We start from the raw sequence: 17,082 nt of genomic DNA, 5'->3' as shown, positions 1-17,082 counted from the left end.
TCGACTTCAACAATACTCCGTTCAATTACACACTCTCTGACTGCAGTTCAATTACTCATTACCTCCGTCGCTTCGTGGCCGGACATATATATACAAGACTACACTATATCTAGAAGAAACACGAGATTTAAGCAAAAGACGTGAATGTTCGAGAATGACATGGAGTGATACTAGTCACGTGACCTCGATGTCGTAACAGTATATGTTTTATATAAAAACCATTGCAGTGAGTTTACACCATAAGCACCCATATTAAAAGCAATCCTTTTATGCATTCTATGTAAAGAAAATGACTAGCATATAAAAAAAAAAAATTGTGTCCCTTCTATCTTGTAAAATTAGAGTAGATATGTATATTACCAACCTCACTTCGAAAAATATTATCTATTTGTTTTACATACTGCTGTACAGTATTAACTCTCAACATGGGCTTGGTCAATTTGACCGACCATGTGACCTCTTTGTTCTTGTTTAAAGTCTTTATAGATTTAATACTTCAAACTTTCAATATAGTGGCAGTCTTTTAATTAACATTATAAGTCTTTCACATACAAAAAATCTTATTTTTATTGATGTATTTTTAATAATTAAAATAAAGATTTGTCCATGAATATATTGAGTATTTGTTTTGAATAGTCTGTGTGCAAATTAACTTTCCTGTTAAGATTAAAAATACTTTTCTTTATCTCAAAAATCTCAAATTTCCTTTGTGTAATCCCTAAAACCTCCTAAATACATTTCAAACATTTTTTTTTTCAGTAAAACTTTATATTTTATCTGTTATTTTCTCTACCCTATCTCTATATGGGATTGGTCAATTTTACCGATCTTATAACCATAAAAAAAAAATCGAAATAAATTTAAATTAGCATTTTTTCTTTCCAGAATAACTTCATATTGTAACATGAAACTACATTCATTTATCCTAAGTAGCTTCAAACTCATCACAGTATACATCTATTTATAATTAAATTTTATTGTTTTATTGCCCTCTTGATTGCCTTTTGTACCATGTCTAACTACTATTCACACCATTATAAGTTGTAAATCACTCGGGGAACATGCAGCTCACGTTACCCTATTGAATTGCATTACCCATGAGCTACTACCAGCTGCTTATGTGCGTGCCTCATGAAATATTTTTATTGTATTATTATTATTTATTTTCCCTAATTTAATCTTAACTAACTAAGATCCCTATTTTTACATTTTAATTACGTTTTATTAATAATAAAGAATAAACATGAAAAACAAGAAATAAAGTACTTACCCAATCTTCTTTTATACTAATGGTAATAATGCAAAATTTTTTTATTTAATTAAATAATGCACTAAAGAACATAGATTAATAGCATGCAAAAAATAGACAATTTCCCCTAACTCTTAAGATTTTTCTGGCATTTTAACTAAGCAACAAGAGCCGTTACAAATTCATCCAAGCTAGTCATTAACTTTCCTATGCGAATAAAGTTTGAACTCTGAGTGAAATTGATGCTCATTTGATAGATGTAAACCTTGACTTTCTATTAGTTATGGGTAATATATAATTAAAGGTAAGAAGTAACTATTAACAAATCCTGAAAGAGAGGATGTGACAGGTGGGTGTGGCAGGAGGGGTTTGATTTTCTGTTTGATACTCTGTAAACAAGCAAATTGAAGGCTATAAAAATTATGGTTTGTCTAAGCAATGACAATTTTGAGTGAGTAATTTGCATTTAATTTCGTACACCTTAGAGGGGTGGAGGATAAAATAGAGAGGAGAAGATACCTAGAGAAAATGTGTCACACTAGGGTTAATTCAGGATTTTTTTAAATATTGTTTATAAAATTAAGAACTTAAAACTTATATACTATTAAAATATGGATTATTAGCTAAGATTTTATGCTATGCTAATTGGTATAACTTAAAAATACTAGTTTAATAAAATTTTGAATGTGAGACACCAAAAATTTGTGTTATGCGCAGTAAAGGATACCAGTGGCGATAGGGTTAATGTGTGTTTAAAAGGAAATTAGGTTTGTGTGACATTGTTTATAATGCACAATTTCATGCACTGTAAATCTGGTACATTATCATGAAGGCCAACTTTATATCCTTTTAATTACTTTTTTTTTTCAAAATGATGATTTTACTGTTAAAAGTTTTATACAATTAACCTTGAATCTTAAAACATATTTTAATGATTGTTAGCAGCACTGAGCAAGCCAAGTAAATGTATTTACCTATTATGTAAATAGGACAAGAATGACTTTTGTTTAGAGAGCTTCTCAAAGAACAGTTCTTTATGAGAATATCTATGCATTTTTACAGGCCCAACTAAAGGATTATCAACGAGATGCTGAAGAGGCTCGCCAATCTCATGATGAGCTACTTACCCAGACTAAAGAGATGGAAAAGAAGGTTAAAAACATTGAGGCTGAGTCAATCCAACTACAGGAAGACCTAGCAAATTCTGAGCGAGCTCGTCGCACAGCTGAGGCAGAGAGAGATGAACTACAGGAAGAAGTGAACAACAATGCTTCCAAAAGGTAAAAAAAACATCTATTTTTAAATGCACAAGATTAAAAGAACTTTGTTCCATTTAGTAATATGGCTGTTTTCAAGAAGCACTAAAGATATAAAAAGCAACTAACTTAGAAAAATATCTAATTCATACATTTTATGGAAACAGTAATGTTTATTTTTGAATTTTTAATTTATATTCTCTACCTTAATATATTTTACAAGAATTTTATGTGATTGAACCTTTTTAAAACATTCTTTTCGTAAATAATTAATCTTTTTTTTTTTTTGATATTTTAACATTTGCACTGATGCATGCATATGCATTTATTGTTTTTTGGTCAAAGAATTTATGATATGCATCAGTTCTTTTGGCAATATAATAAATATTAATATTGAAAGTTGCATCTGAGTTGATATATCTGTTGAATTAAAAACAAAGATTTATATACTTTTTTTTTCAAGTCACTTCACAATTATAATTTTTAATAATCAGATGAAAGAAGATAAATTTATTATTATTTTTTAAGTTATCTTGTTCACAAACTTCTGTCATAGTTCACTTTTGCAAGAAGAGAAGAGACGTCTTGAAGCAAAAGTACAACAACTGGAGGAGGAGTTGGAGGAGGAACAGAGTAACTCAGAAATCATGATGGAGAAAGCTCGTAAAGCCCAAAGCCAGGTATTTTATATTAATGTACAACAGTTTTTCAGGTCCATGTAAGAATCAACATATTTTGATATATTTTTCTATAACTGTAAGTTTTAGGATACCTTTTTATGTAGCTGAACTGTAAAAACCCCAAATTTTTAATCTTTTTGGCATATGCTCCTTTGCTTAACTTTACTGACACAAAACCTCATCTCAAGTTGTTCTTTAGTTAATGTATATTTGTGCACTTTGATTAGCAAACTTCAGACAAAACATTCCTTTTAATTTTATGTTAAAATTTCAAGATTTTAAAGTTAATACAGTTGTTCTTTATCTTTGTTGGGTATTAGGCTTAAGATGGTCATTCAAATTTTTTTCATAGATTGTGATGCAATTAAGATAAGAGATCCACAAAACTGAGATTACAGGGTAATTTTATTTGTTACCTAGTACATTATTAGGCTTACAATACTCAACCCACCCATCAGTGGCTCAGCAGTAAATCTGCGGGCTCACACCGCAAAAAAACCTGGTTTTGATACTAGTGGTGGACACAGCACTGATAGTCCATTGTGTAGCTTTATGTTTGACAACAAACAAACAAATAAAATTACTTAACACAGGTACAGCTTTATATAAGTAAGCACATTGTTTACTCTCCTTAGCATAGGGTTAGATACAGATTTATTTAGACAATTGATTTAATATGTTCTTTTAGACTTTATTGTAATTTACTCAAGATTATAAGTACAAGATACAGGTTCTTTATCACCCCCAAGTGACTTGGAAGTATGTCTGAAGACTTATAAAGACTAAAACCCAGATTTCAATACCTTTGGTGGGTAAAACACAGATATCCTAATGCCTAACATAAAAACAAGCTGTAACTTATCTAAGACTGTAAGAACCAGGTACACATTTTTTTTCTTGTAATTTACCTAAAACTATAACAATCAGATACATATTTGTTTCCTTGTAACTGGTCTATGACTAAAAATTAGATATGGATTATTTTGTTCTCTTTTATCATATCTAAGACTGTAAGGACCACATGCATGTAATGTTTTGTTATTCTTAGTTATGTAAGACTATAAAAACCAAGTACAGATCATTATTATTTTCTTTTAACCTTCCTAAAACTTTAAGAAGCAGTTACATATAGTTTTGGGCCCAGCATGGCCAGGTGGTTAGGACACTCGACTCGCAATCTGAGGGTTGCGGGTTCGGATTCCCATCACACCAAACATGCTCGCCTTTTCAGCTGTGGGGGCATTATAATATGATGGTCAATCTCACTATTCATTGGTAAAAGAGTAGCCCAAGAGTTGGCTGGGGGGGGGTGATGACTAGCTGCCTTCCCTCTAGTCTCACACTGTTAAATTAGGGACGGTTGGTGCAGATAGCCCTCGTGTAGCTTTGCGCAAAATTCAAAACAAACAAACATATTGTTTTGTAAAATTTTAAGGACCAGATAAAGATTTTTTTTATCTTGTAACTTATTTAAGACTGTAACAGCCAGATGAAAATAAGTTTTCTTTATGTAATTTCACACATATATGGTTCTTTTCACATATATATGAGTTAAGATAGACTGACTCATTATCTTGGTCGTGATAAACACTTTTAGCATTAGGTTAGCAAAAAAGAAAGAAAAAACAACTGGATTTTTGACAAATCCTTTGCAGCTATCTGAAAGTAGAATTTATAGGGGATTCTCTCTTATAGATTGAACTGTTGACTACAGACCTAGCAAGTGAGCGTTCCACATCTCAAAAGCTAGAAAACAATAGAATGCTGCTTGAAAGACAGGTAAGATAAGTTATTGACTCCCTTTTAAAAATCTTTGTTATTCACTTGCTAAATATTAAAAAGATATTTTAAAAAATGTTAAAACTTTTATTTTTTTAGAAAATTTAGACTATTAAAGAAACAATTTTTTTTTCTTAAAAGACTCATATTTTAAGCAGATTGCATCTGTAGATATTTAAATTTAATGAATAATTTAACTACTTCTTTCTTTGGTTAATAATATTTGTTAATGGGACAGGATAAACTTAGAACACAATCAAAAAAAGTATTTGTCGAAGCATGGGTGCATCGATTTTGAGATAAAGCTTTATCTATAGTGTTCCTCTATTTTATTGCCAAATAAAGTTTGGAATAAAAATCTTGAGTCTTCTTTCACTTGTAATTATTTACTGGTGGGTTAGCTGTAAATTCCGAGACTTACAATTCTAAAATCTGGTATTCCGTATACCATGGTAGACAGAGTGCAGATAGACCATTGTGTAGCTTTGCACTAAGAAAATAACAACATTAGTAATTAAGTGTTCCATAATTTGTACTTTTATTAAATATAGAGGACTTTAAGAAATACATTTTAAATAGCATTTTATTTAACATTCTTGGAACTTTGGTAAACTACAGCAAAATCTCTCAACTATATATATATGATTTCTTTATACTTGCATTATGAGACATGATATAAAATTAGACTTATTAAAATAGGTTAAGGATTTTGGTTTTTTTTGTATCTTTATTTTTCTATCTAGTAATGAAAAATAACATAAAAACCCTATAACCTGAGCATTTTCGAAGGATGGACTTTTCTTCTTCAGGGGCAAACTAGGAATGGACCGAATATACATTTTACTTCATGAGCCTACGTGTTTTTCAGACATAGTAATGAAAATTGTCATCTTCTACTGACTACATTATCTCACATGTGACCAGAGTTTTAAACATTATTTGTACCATTCCAATTTCTTTTTCCTTTATATTTTAGTTGTATTATACATAACCAATTATTTAACCTGTTTGGAAGACCTAACATAAATAAATATTTTGACATAATATTAGTGAAGAAATATTTCCTGGGAAATCACATTTCACCTGCTTCTCACTTCTTGTTAACAACAGCAGTGATGAGATGTGGCTTCAAAGTAATGTCAGTGTTGTCCTACCCATCTTGTGCAACTTTCCTTAAACTGGCTACATGCTTAAGCCAACCACAAGCACAAAAGTTCATTGATGCTTCATTGAGGACTTGACAAATATTTGGTCAAACAGGATTGCTATGGTTGCACTTTCTTCACCATATTTCACTTGGAAACAACTATTGATATCAAGATATTGATGGCAGCATGTGTGCATTTGTCAGTTTCAGACCCGGGTCTACAACCTTGTTAAAGATACCAAAATATATATCCAGCTTCATGCATCGCAATGACTTTATGAATCAGTGGGTTCCTTTTCATAATTATAGTTCTCACTTTGTGGATGAGGGAGTTGGTTTTGATTGGTTTGAGGTGTAGTTTTTGAGCCTGTTGCTGTCCTATTGTCTTTGTATGAGTTTTTATGGTGAACACCAAAGACTCCCTTCTTTGAAATATTGTGTGCTATGATTATCCAACATTTAACAATCTTGCTGTATAAATATTTCTATCTAGAAATAGTGGACCAAAATTCTTCAGCCATTGATGAAGTTTTAGAGGTATTTTAAACCTTTTTAGTAAATTGCTTTTATGTATAGGACTGATGCTTGTTTAATCGCATTTGTTGTTTTGGAAATTTTTTAGAATTGAAAAATGAAAGGGAATTTACTTGCATTTCAGTTATCTGGAAATAACTCTCTTTGCAAGAAATATAGTAGCTCTTAACCCTATTGATATTGAATATTTCTCATGGAACCATGACAAGATATTGTACTTTGATTTATATGCTGTGAAAAAAATCTAACTATAAATATTTGTCAAATTATGGTGCTTTAGTCTATGATATACTTTTTTTTCTTTAAACTGTTAAATTCATAAAGTGTCTGACAAACTGGTGAGTTAAGTTAAAAGTGTTTTTTCATATATCGGTTTCTTTACTGCATGAACAAAGGTTTTATAACAACTAGTGAAAGAAACTTTTAAAGGTGTATTTAGTTGTTAGAGTGATAATGGTTTTTAGAGACCAAAAATTAATATATCTTTTTAATCATATGCAATGTACAACAGTTCTTGTGCTTTGAGCTGTTTTTTTTAATTTCTAATTTTATTTCACTTGAACGTTTCAGGAAGTAATTTGTAACATTGAAATATTTATTGGATAATACTGAAAAACTTTTAATAACAAACAATAAATAGGTTTGTTTCTTCATAATTAAATTTGTGTTTTGGTGCCATTTTGATAGTTTCTCAGGTTTCATAGCTTCAATATTTTATAGAATAAAGAGATGAGAGCCAAACTGCAGGAACTAGAAACTTCTCAACGTGCCAAAACTAAGTCTGCCATTGCTGCTCTTGAATCAAAAATTGTCCAACTAGAGGAACAGTTAGAACTGGAGACAAAGTAAGATAATTTTCTTTATCATATGTGTAGTACATAAACAATTTACATTTGCATTGTGGTAAGTAGTACATTTAAAACATCATACTCGACAAATTTTTACAGAAAACATAGTTAAAAACTTCTGTGTGAATTACATGTTGCATTTTAGTTACACATAAACTTTGATAAAATCTTCAACAGAGAACGTCAAGCAGCGGCAAAAGTCTCTCGTAAAATAGAAAAAAAAATGAAAGAGGTGGTGATGCAGCTGGAGGATGAACAACGTCATGCCGACCAGTATAAAGAACAAGTAAGCAGCATTTAGGGGTATACCTGGTAATCTAGATAACGTATTTGAATTTTAGATGATAGTTTATAATCTTTTGAAACAGTTAGTGAATGTATATGTGTCATAATAATCAGAAAGTGTCAGCTGATCCAAGTCACATTTTTTGACTTGGTGCACATTTCAGCCTACCTATCTTTATGTAAGGCCTGCTCTAATGCAAATATGTTTACAATTGATTATGGTGTCATCAATTAGAGATTACTATAGCTCAGTTATTAATTACAATACAGTGTTTGCTAAATTATTTCTTATTTTAACACATCTAATGAAAGTGTATCATTTCTGACATAGAAGAGTTTCGAATATAGCTGCCAATAAATATATTTTTTTTATTTGGAATTTATCAAACACAAAATTAATACTTAAAAAAAAATTAACATTGACATTTGAGCTTGCAAAAATATATTACTTGTATTAGGTTTAGACTAGGTTTGAAGGAAAAAAAAAAAGAGTGAAAATATGTATAAAAACAAACATGAATGAACCAGGAGATAATATGTCAAAGTTGAAAAATGTATAGATGATATATTGTAGTCATTTACACACTTTTCAATTTTGTCACATGATTTCCCAGTTCATTCTTACAGTTTTTGTTGATAGATATATTCACCTTTTTTTTTTTTTCTCAAATCCAGCCTCAGTACAAGACAAGTAATATATATATTACTGGTATGATCATCGTATTCCTATTCCATACTAACTTATAGATGTAAATCTTATTCATAGGTAGACAAAGTGAACACTCGTGTCAAGGCACTGAAACGTCAACTGGATGAAGCTGAAGAAGAATGTTCAAGAGAAAAGGCTCAGCGACGTAAAGCTCAAAGAGAATTAGAGGATATGACAGAGTCTAATGAGGCTATGTCTCGAGAATTAGCCAGTCTGAAAAATAAATTAAGGTATTTCTTTTATTTGAATGTAGAAATAGAGTTTGATGATACTGTTTATCTAGCCAATGTGCTGTTTCTTTTGAAGTGTTTCTTGACAACTTGAACACTGTATGTTTTAATCTTCAAGTGCTGAAGACTTGTGTTCTCCTTTAATGATTATTCTATTTGAAATTCAAAAAAACCATGTTGTTTCCAAAATGGTACTACCTTCCTCACCCAAAGCTATTTTGACCTTGGTTTGCCTTCTACGCATTGATAAAATTTTGCACAGTGCACCAGTCTTTTATACCCCTTTATTTTTTGCTTCATTGCAGCAACATATGCTGATCATGTGACTACCCTCCACCAATCATACTGCGCCACCTATACTAGCACAGTTAGCTTCCTCTAGCATTGCAGTACAATCACTTACTCAATTGGCACTATAGTGTTTAGACGTGTGTTTTCTTTGTTCTTCATGTGAATTCTGCTAGTTCATGTGTGGTTCATTGCCTGTATCAATTTATAGTTTTGAATTTATAATTAAATTTGTCGTTTAACTTACGTTTTCTTTTGAACTATTTCTTAATATTTTTTTGGAATTCCATGTAGACTTATGAATTCGAGGAAGTTTGTGCCAATACTGACACATGTAATGTCACTATCCCCCAGCATGACAGGTTGACATTGTCAGATGAGGAGGTTCAAGCTTTAATTCGTAGGAAGTTGAATGCTTTGGCTAGTTTTTAGTTCATTCTCCTTTTCCCCATGAGCATGCTTCTGAGGAAGTTTTTCATGAGGATGAGGACAATTAAATTTGACTCCCTTTTTCCATCCCCGGCTATTTTTGGCCAGTCAAATAATGCTGACAGTTAGGAGAGTTTGCCAACCACACCTTTCCTACAACTTATTGATCAGGTATGTCAAATTTTACATGTTTCACCTTTAACTCTTGATTCTTCTTCTTTGTTGGGTGACGATCCTCATCCTGATAATTTTTTTTCCTCCCTCACTCGACATTTTTGTTCTTGCTCAACGTTTTGCTGATAAATTGCAGTCAGGTGTTTGTATGCCCCATCCCCCCTTGACTGTTGGACCAGTATTTTTTCACTTATCAACATGCCTCAAATCCATATTTGATTCACAACATCTGGATCCTCTCCTTCCCTTGTGGGGCTCGAATCCTGATGCTTTGATTAATTTTTTCTATGATTCCCCTTACTTTGACCAACCTTTAATGTGTTATTTCCTCTCTACAATTGTTATCTCAAGTCTTCTGCCAGTCTTCTGATCAAATCTTGACAGAACTCGGGACCCTTCTGTGTCCTGTTTGTCGGCTTTGGCACTGTCTCTCACCACCTGGATCTTATATTGTTGGGATTTGCTTGGGCGTGATGCATTACTTATATGGGGGTGTTTCTCCCCTGTTCTTCTTTGAGGGAGCTTCATCAAGCATCATTTCTTAACAAAATGGTTTTTGGGGGTTGTCTTGAATCTTTAGAGTCCAGGGTTGATGTGGCAAGATTACATTCTTCCTTATCCTCCCTTGTCTCTCATTTGTCTGTCAGAGGGTCTTTGCCTTCGGTTCCAGTCCCCCCCTCATCTTCTATCCCAGTTTTTTTTCTTCCTCCTCAGGATTGTGCCTCGTCCAGTCATCTAGCAGAGTCGGTTCATGACCTTCTTCATAAAGAAGTGGTGCCAATTCTGGAAACACCCCAATTCACCATGGAATCCTACCGTTCCTTTCAGTGGGTTTTTCCCCAGATTTCTGATGACTAAATTCGACAAGACAAATATATATTCTCATATCCCCATCACTCTGGGGTCACGTCATTATCTTCGGTTCTTCCATGGGAGGTGTGTCTTTCGGTTACGAGCACTTCTGTTTGGTTTTGCTTCAGCTCCTTATGTGTTCTTTCATGTTGTTCATTCTTTTGCATGTCATCTTCACACATTGGGTCTTCAGACTTATCATCACATAGATGACTGACTACTGCTAACCTCGTCCCAGGCCCAGTCAGTCACTCACACCTGCTTCCTTCTTCTAGAGTCTGCTTGGGTGGCGTTTCTCATAAAAGTGGAGAAATATTTTCTAAACTCCACACAATACCTCATTTGGGGGTTCTCTTCAATTTCCATCTCAGTTGGGCCCAGCCTGCTCCACTTTGGCTCCTGGATATGGAGTGGCTAATCTCTCAAGCACTATCTTCTCCCTCTCTTCCTGCTCAAGAGGTTTTATCTCTTTTGGGGATGTGGGCCTCCCTGGAAGCTATCGTTCCCTTGGTCGAGTGCAAATGCATTCTCTTCAGTGGATGCTTCTCAATCAGTGGAATTTCTCCCATGATCCCATGGACCATCCTATCACCTTTTCCCCAGGGATCAGGGCCAACCTTGTTTGGTGGCTCTTACCACAGTGGGCATTCCAGTTCCTCTACCTATTTCTGATTCTCATTTGTTCACCAGTGCTTCATATTAGTGGTTGGGGGCTTCACTGAACTCTTGGGAGATTTGGTTCAGTGGTCCATTGAGGAATCTATTTTTCATATCAACTTTTTGGAACTTTTGGTGGTTTGGGCTCTTAGTCATTTCCTACTTTTCTTGTGGGAGCAGGTGGTTATGGTTCATTCCGACAATTCCATTTTCTTCAGCTATATTACTAAACAAGGGGGAACCAAGTCCAAGTCCCTGTGTTTTTAAATACTCCACCTCCTGTACTGGGCCCACGATTACAACATAACAATCTCGACATGTCATGTTCCTGGTATTATGAATCTGGTTGCAAACTACCTGTCCTGGCCCAACCAAGTTTTTCCTATGGCGTGGTCCCTTCATTCTCAGGTTTTTCAGTGGGTGTTTTCTCCCCTGGGAACAACATTTATAGATGTGTTTGCCACTTACTGGAATGCCAAACTTCCTTCCTTTTGATCTCCTATCCACACCCTTCAGCTCTAGGGGTGGATGCATTCATTCAGGATTGGAGGGGCCTTCATCTGTATGCTTACCCTCAAATCAGACTCATCTCCAGAGTTGTTTCTTTCATCCAAACCACTCCTTGTCAGGTATTTGCCTGCTCAGTCGTGGTTTCCTCTGCTCTGGCCCTTACTGAAGCAATAACCCATGCCCTTACCTCAGTCCAGGTTGCTCCTCTGATAACTTAGATCGGATGTCTTTCATCTCGTTGTTGCCAAACTCCATCGTAATGCATGGCTTTTGTCCAGTCCATCAGCTCCTCTCAGGACTCACCTCTCATGTAGTGTCTTTGCTTACCCATGCCATTTGTCCTTCCTTTTTGTCTGTGTATCAGAGACATTGATCTACCTTCAAACAGTGGTCCATTTTCCATGGCTTCCATCATTCTGTTCCTCACCTATCCCAGTTCTTTGCCTGGTTATTTGATCAGGGTTTGTCCGTGTCAACTGTTTCTAGTTATTGGGCTGCCCTGTCCAACATCTTCTATTTCTCCTGTTTTCGTAAATCTTTCTCATCCCCTGTTATTTCGCTTCTTTTTTGTCTTGTTCATCCACCCTGTCCCTTTGCACTTTCAGATTGGAATCTCAATGTAGTTCTCCATACTGTGGCTCATTCTCCCTCTGAATCCATTGCTATATATTCTTTGTATAATCTTTCTCTTACAACTTATTTCCTTCTCCTCCTAGCTTGTGGTCATCAATGTTCTGATATTTATGATATTAATGTTTCCCACACCCTTTACCATTTTTCTTATGTTCTCCTTTGTCCCAATCATTCTTTCCTTCCCAAAACATCTGCTGCTCATGAAGTTTGTTTTGCCTTCTCTCCTATTTCCTTGCCTTCCACTTCCCATTTATATTCATGTTCCGATACAGATCATCTTTTTCGTACAGTTCATTCTCTTTACTGTTATATGTCTCATACTAACTCCTTTCATGGTTTCTGTTCTTGCCTTTTTATTCTGTGGAATCCCTCTGTTTCCCGTGATCTTTCTCCTATTACCTTTACTTGCTGGGTTAGGCAACTCACACGACTAGCTTATTCTGACTTGTTAGTGGAAGGTCATCAGCTGTTTAATTAGTATATTCACACCAAATATGGCATTTAACTATGTCTTTAGCTGCTCGGATCCATTGTTCTTGGGAGTAGATTATTCAAGCCAGTATGTGGACAACTCCCAATACTTTCATCGCAGATTATTTGCTCGACGTAGCTGTGTATTCTTGGTCGAGTATCGTCTTCTGCCTGTTCTCCACATGTCTGTTTACCTTTGACTGGGGTAAATCAACATTTTATATTTTATCTGTTTCTCTGCCTTTTTCTGTACAGTTAATTTACATTATATATTCGGATCCCACCTAGTGGTAGGTGTTGCCTGGTCAGGTATGCTGAATTTTTTGTCTTAGCACTAACTCTGTATACTTTCTAATGCTCACTGTATTGATGGGGTGTTTCTATAAGGCCACTTATCTGGTGGTGTATCTATATTTTAATATTACTTTTTTATTAATATATATATATATATATATATATATACTGAAGAACATCACTCATGGACTTTATAAGTAAAGCAGATAGGGATTTTTCCCCATCCCTACTGACCCCTGATTCTTACAGTCCAGGTCTTTCTGCTTTTCAAAATAGGGAAACACATGGCAGTTGTTCTCCACTTGTTTGATTGTTTTGCACCTTCACTGGCACCTCCACCTTTCCAATGTGGGATTCTACCTTTGGGTAAGCAGAGGTAGTACCATTTTGAAGGTTAACATTTTCTAACACTGAAAATTTATTTCTGATGTGTACTTACCTCTACTCATTCACTTACACTCACTGTTCAAACTTTTAGCAATGCTTAGAGGGCAAATCAAGGTTGAGATAGCTTTGGGTTAGAGGAGGAGGTAATTACTTATATCTATCGGAAAAACATTTTCAGTGTTAGAAAATGTTAACTTCCCTCACAAAGATAAAATAATTTTCCCACTAAGCCTATTTTCTACTAAGGAAACCTGTACTTTTGTGGGTAGTAGCTTGTAGCTTTTTATCCTTTCAGAGCGTTCCAGTTTTAGACTTCTCTGAAAGTAATTGCTGTTTTCTTCTTTATGAATTTCATGAAGTGTTGAACATTTTCAGCATTGTTGAACTAATGAAAATTATTTTCCTTCAGACGAGGAACAGGAACCTCTTCTGGAAGTTCATCATCCTTACCAACCTCTCGTTACTTAGCAACTAAACGGGGCTCTTTGACTTCATCTGGAAGTGGTGGTGGAGATGAAAGTAACATATATCTTCAGGATGAATCTCCTACAAATGACAGCCAAGCATAGTTAGCCTTTTACCTGTCTTGGCTGCTACACCATTACCAACCAGTTGCTAAAAAACAAGGTGAAAGCATATGATCTGAGGGTTGTGTTCACAAGGGAGAAAGATTGAAATTAATCATGGTTGCCAAGCAACCTTAAGAGGACATTCCTATAATTATATCAAGTGGTCACATATTTGCATATTCATAATATCTACTTTAATCTAATTTATAACCACCTGAGCACAGAATAAAAATCTTAAAGTTTTTCTCCATTTAACACTGTGTTTGTAAACATACCAGTGAAATATATCCAGGGTATTTTTGTTTTACTCGAAGAATGTCTGTCTTCTCTTGAAGTGTAATTCCATTTGCTATCAAATCAAATGCTTAATCAATGTGACTTTTATGCCACTAGATTCAACTTTATATAAGTTTGATATATTTTATAAAGTTACCTGTGTGGGAATTGATTGTGAAAAATTTTAAGATGTGAATTATATCTTAATATTATATATAGCCTAGTAGAATTAAACACACAAGAAAGAAATTTTAATGTCTTGCTCTTTGTTTCAGTGTGATAAAAAAGAATCAGTAAATATAATGGGTGACTAATGAGAATACTCAGTTTTTAACAAAACTGTTTCTATAAATGTTTTAAAATTTGTATAAATGAAGATTTATCTGTCACCTTATTTACATTTGTGAAATGAACTTCTTGGCTGTGAAAGGTTTTAAGCCATTCATTTAAAACCAGTTGGCCTGAAAATTAATTGGTTAATATTTACATTATTGTAGGGTAAGCATTTTTAGAATTTATAATGAACGTCTGTCAGCAGATGGAATATTTTATACAAATTAATTTGTTTTTGCCTTTAAGATTATTAAAAAGTATTTACCACAGATAATGTTTTGAAGATATATCATCATAGTTATGTTCTTATGATTAGAAGTTTTTCCTCCAGAGACCTGTACATAAATGTTTTGCATTTCAAGGAAAGATAAAGTATATAAAGGTAATAGGTACAGAGAACTTGAGCAGGTCAATGGTGCAAAAATATCTGATTCAAATATAATAATACAAAGTTAGGTAAATGTGGAATCAAATAAAGCTATTTTTATAAGTAACTATACACATATAGATATTTTTAGTACAATGTGATTGGTGTTTATTAAAGTGTTCTTTGTCAACTTTATAGATTAACATTTATCAGAAATGCTTATGCAGTTAATATATGTGCTATTTTGAAGCACAGGCCTTTCGAAAAGTAATCCATTATGCTCTAAAATATACAGTTTATTCATTATCTGGGCTGAAAGTGGATTAAATATAATTTACTATAAAAAGGAGATATCATTAGTAGTTGATATTTAATATTTTCTTACTCTGACACCTACTAAAATGGTGCCTTTTTTTATATACAATACAAAAAATTATCAGAAATTATGTATTAACATAAGCCAAATTCAGATTACAAGATTTGGACCTATAAATCTTTTTTTTTGGACACTTATATCTTGGTTTAATAAACCAATCAGTTTAATCTAATATAATAAAATGGTATATTTTCAAAGATTTTATTAAATAAAGAGTAGTTTAACAAATTTATTCTTAACTTTTCAACATATGAAAAGTAAGTTAAGTTTTTTTACTATCTTAATCTTATGAACAAGTTTTAAACTGTATTTTCTTCGAAAATGCATTGATTATGGTTCTTAGAAAGAAAACAAGATTAAGTGTTTTAAGAAACAAAACAATTTAGGAATTAAATGAGTCAGTGTGTACTTTATACTTATTCCAGGTTCAACCCTTAAGTGTAAAACTTTATTCACAGTTTCATTCCTTTGCCTGAAAGTTTTCATAATTAATGCATTCAGATGTAAGTCGGGAGTTATAATTTCGTAAACAATCATTGTGAAAAAAAAAGGCTATTTGAATCTTGGATTATTTGAGGACCATGTAAAATTTGTAACAGTATCCAGCCAGTATTAAAGCTCATTTTTTATGTATGAAACAAAGTAGAGGGATATATATAAGTGTATTATGACAATTGTCAATTTTTTTATTTCCGGATAAATGCTTACATTTGTATAACCTATGCATTTTACTGGTTGGTTAAATAAAATGAACTTTGCTGTATTGTTTATAACCTATTTTTATGTATGATATCTGACAACCATCATTTGATGTTACTAATTAATTAAAATTTTTATATATTAAATAATTGCCTTGTAATTTGCAATTGTTATTTTACATTTTTATTTTTAACATTTTCCTTAGTTGAATATATTCTATAAAACGGAAATGCTTTAATAAAAAGTAAGCTAGCAATAAACTTAGAGTAATTAAAACACATAAGATTAGACACAATAGAAAAAAAGGAAAATAGCATTGTAATCCGTTATAAGACACTAGTATCAGTTTCTATAAATACATATTCATGATATTGATAAAATAATCCTTTACACAGTTAAACATGTTGCATTGGAGACATGACAAACTATGGCAACAAACCTTAGAATGTTTAAAATAACTCGGAGATATAAACATTCTACAAGTAATTAAATTAGCCATTATTATTATGTATATAATTAAACATGTATTTAATTGATATAAACAAAATTACACACACTGAATTAACATTAGGAATATGCCTAAACATGTCACTAATATTGATATAATGGACATGCCTAAACATGACACTACTATTAACATTATGGACATGCCTAAACATGACACTAATATTAACATTATGGACTTGCATAAAGCATGAAAATGTTACTAACAACCTTGAATTAAAACAAATCATGACAGTCATATGAATACTAATAAACAAATATTATGCATTCTGCAAACAATCAAACTCAAAAGTAAATACCATACTGATATTCACTAACAAACAGAAAATAACTAAACATGAATCAACGATAACCCCCCCCCTTTTTCAAATTAAAAACACTCATGGTAATAAAGAAAAATTTAACATGATTAAAGTATAAAAGGTAAAAAAAAGTTTAATTTATTTCTAACATGTTACAACCATTTCTTCTGCAGGAGTAGCTTTGAAAGCGATAGCAGAAGAATAAAGTCTGGATAACAGCTTGCATAATAAAACCTAAATTACT

The 17,082-nt window shown here is 32.9% G+C and overlaps 1 protein-coding gene across 1 annotated transcript in view; it reads left to right on the top strand.

Annotated features, from left to right (window-relative positions):
- LOC106460397 (myosin heavy chain, non-muscle-like) overlaps window positions 1-16,106 on the top strand; it is a 187,260-nt gene extending 171,154 nt beyond the window's left edge. Inside the window, exons 34-40 of the mRNA XM_022387112.1 lie at window positions 2,312-2,529; window positions 3,062-3,185; window positions 4,881-4,964; window positions 7,366-7,490; window positions 7,671-7,779; window positions 8,545-8,717; window positions 13,822-16,106. Coding sequence (XP_022242820.1) covers window positions 2,312-2,529; window positions 3,062-3,185; window positions 4,881-4,964; window positions 7,366-7,490; window positions 7,671-7,779; window positions 8,545-8,717; window positions 13,822-13,981 — 993 coding nt within the window. The 3' untranslated portion in view covers window positions 13,982-16,106. The remainder of the gene's footprint in view (window positions 1-2,311; window positions 2,530-3,061; window positions 3,186-4,880; window positions 4,965-7,365; window positions 7,491-7,670; window positions 7,780-8,544; window positions 8,718-13,821) is intronic.
- Window positions 16,107-17,082: the final 976 nt, after the last annotated feature.

This window comes from Limulus polyphemus, unplaced genomic scaffold (genome assembly GCF_000517525.1).
Source record: "Limulus polyphemus unplaced genomic scaffold, Limulus_polyphemus-2.1.2 Scaffold764, whole genome shotgun sequence".
Lineage (NCBI taxonomy): Eukaryota > Metazoa > Arthropoda > Merostomata > Xiphosura > Limulidae > Limulus > Limulus polyphemus.
Note: the sequence above shows the minus strand (reverse complement) of the source record. Positions and strands in the feature narration are given on the sequence as shown.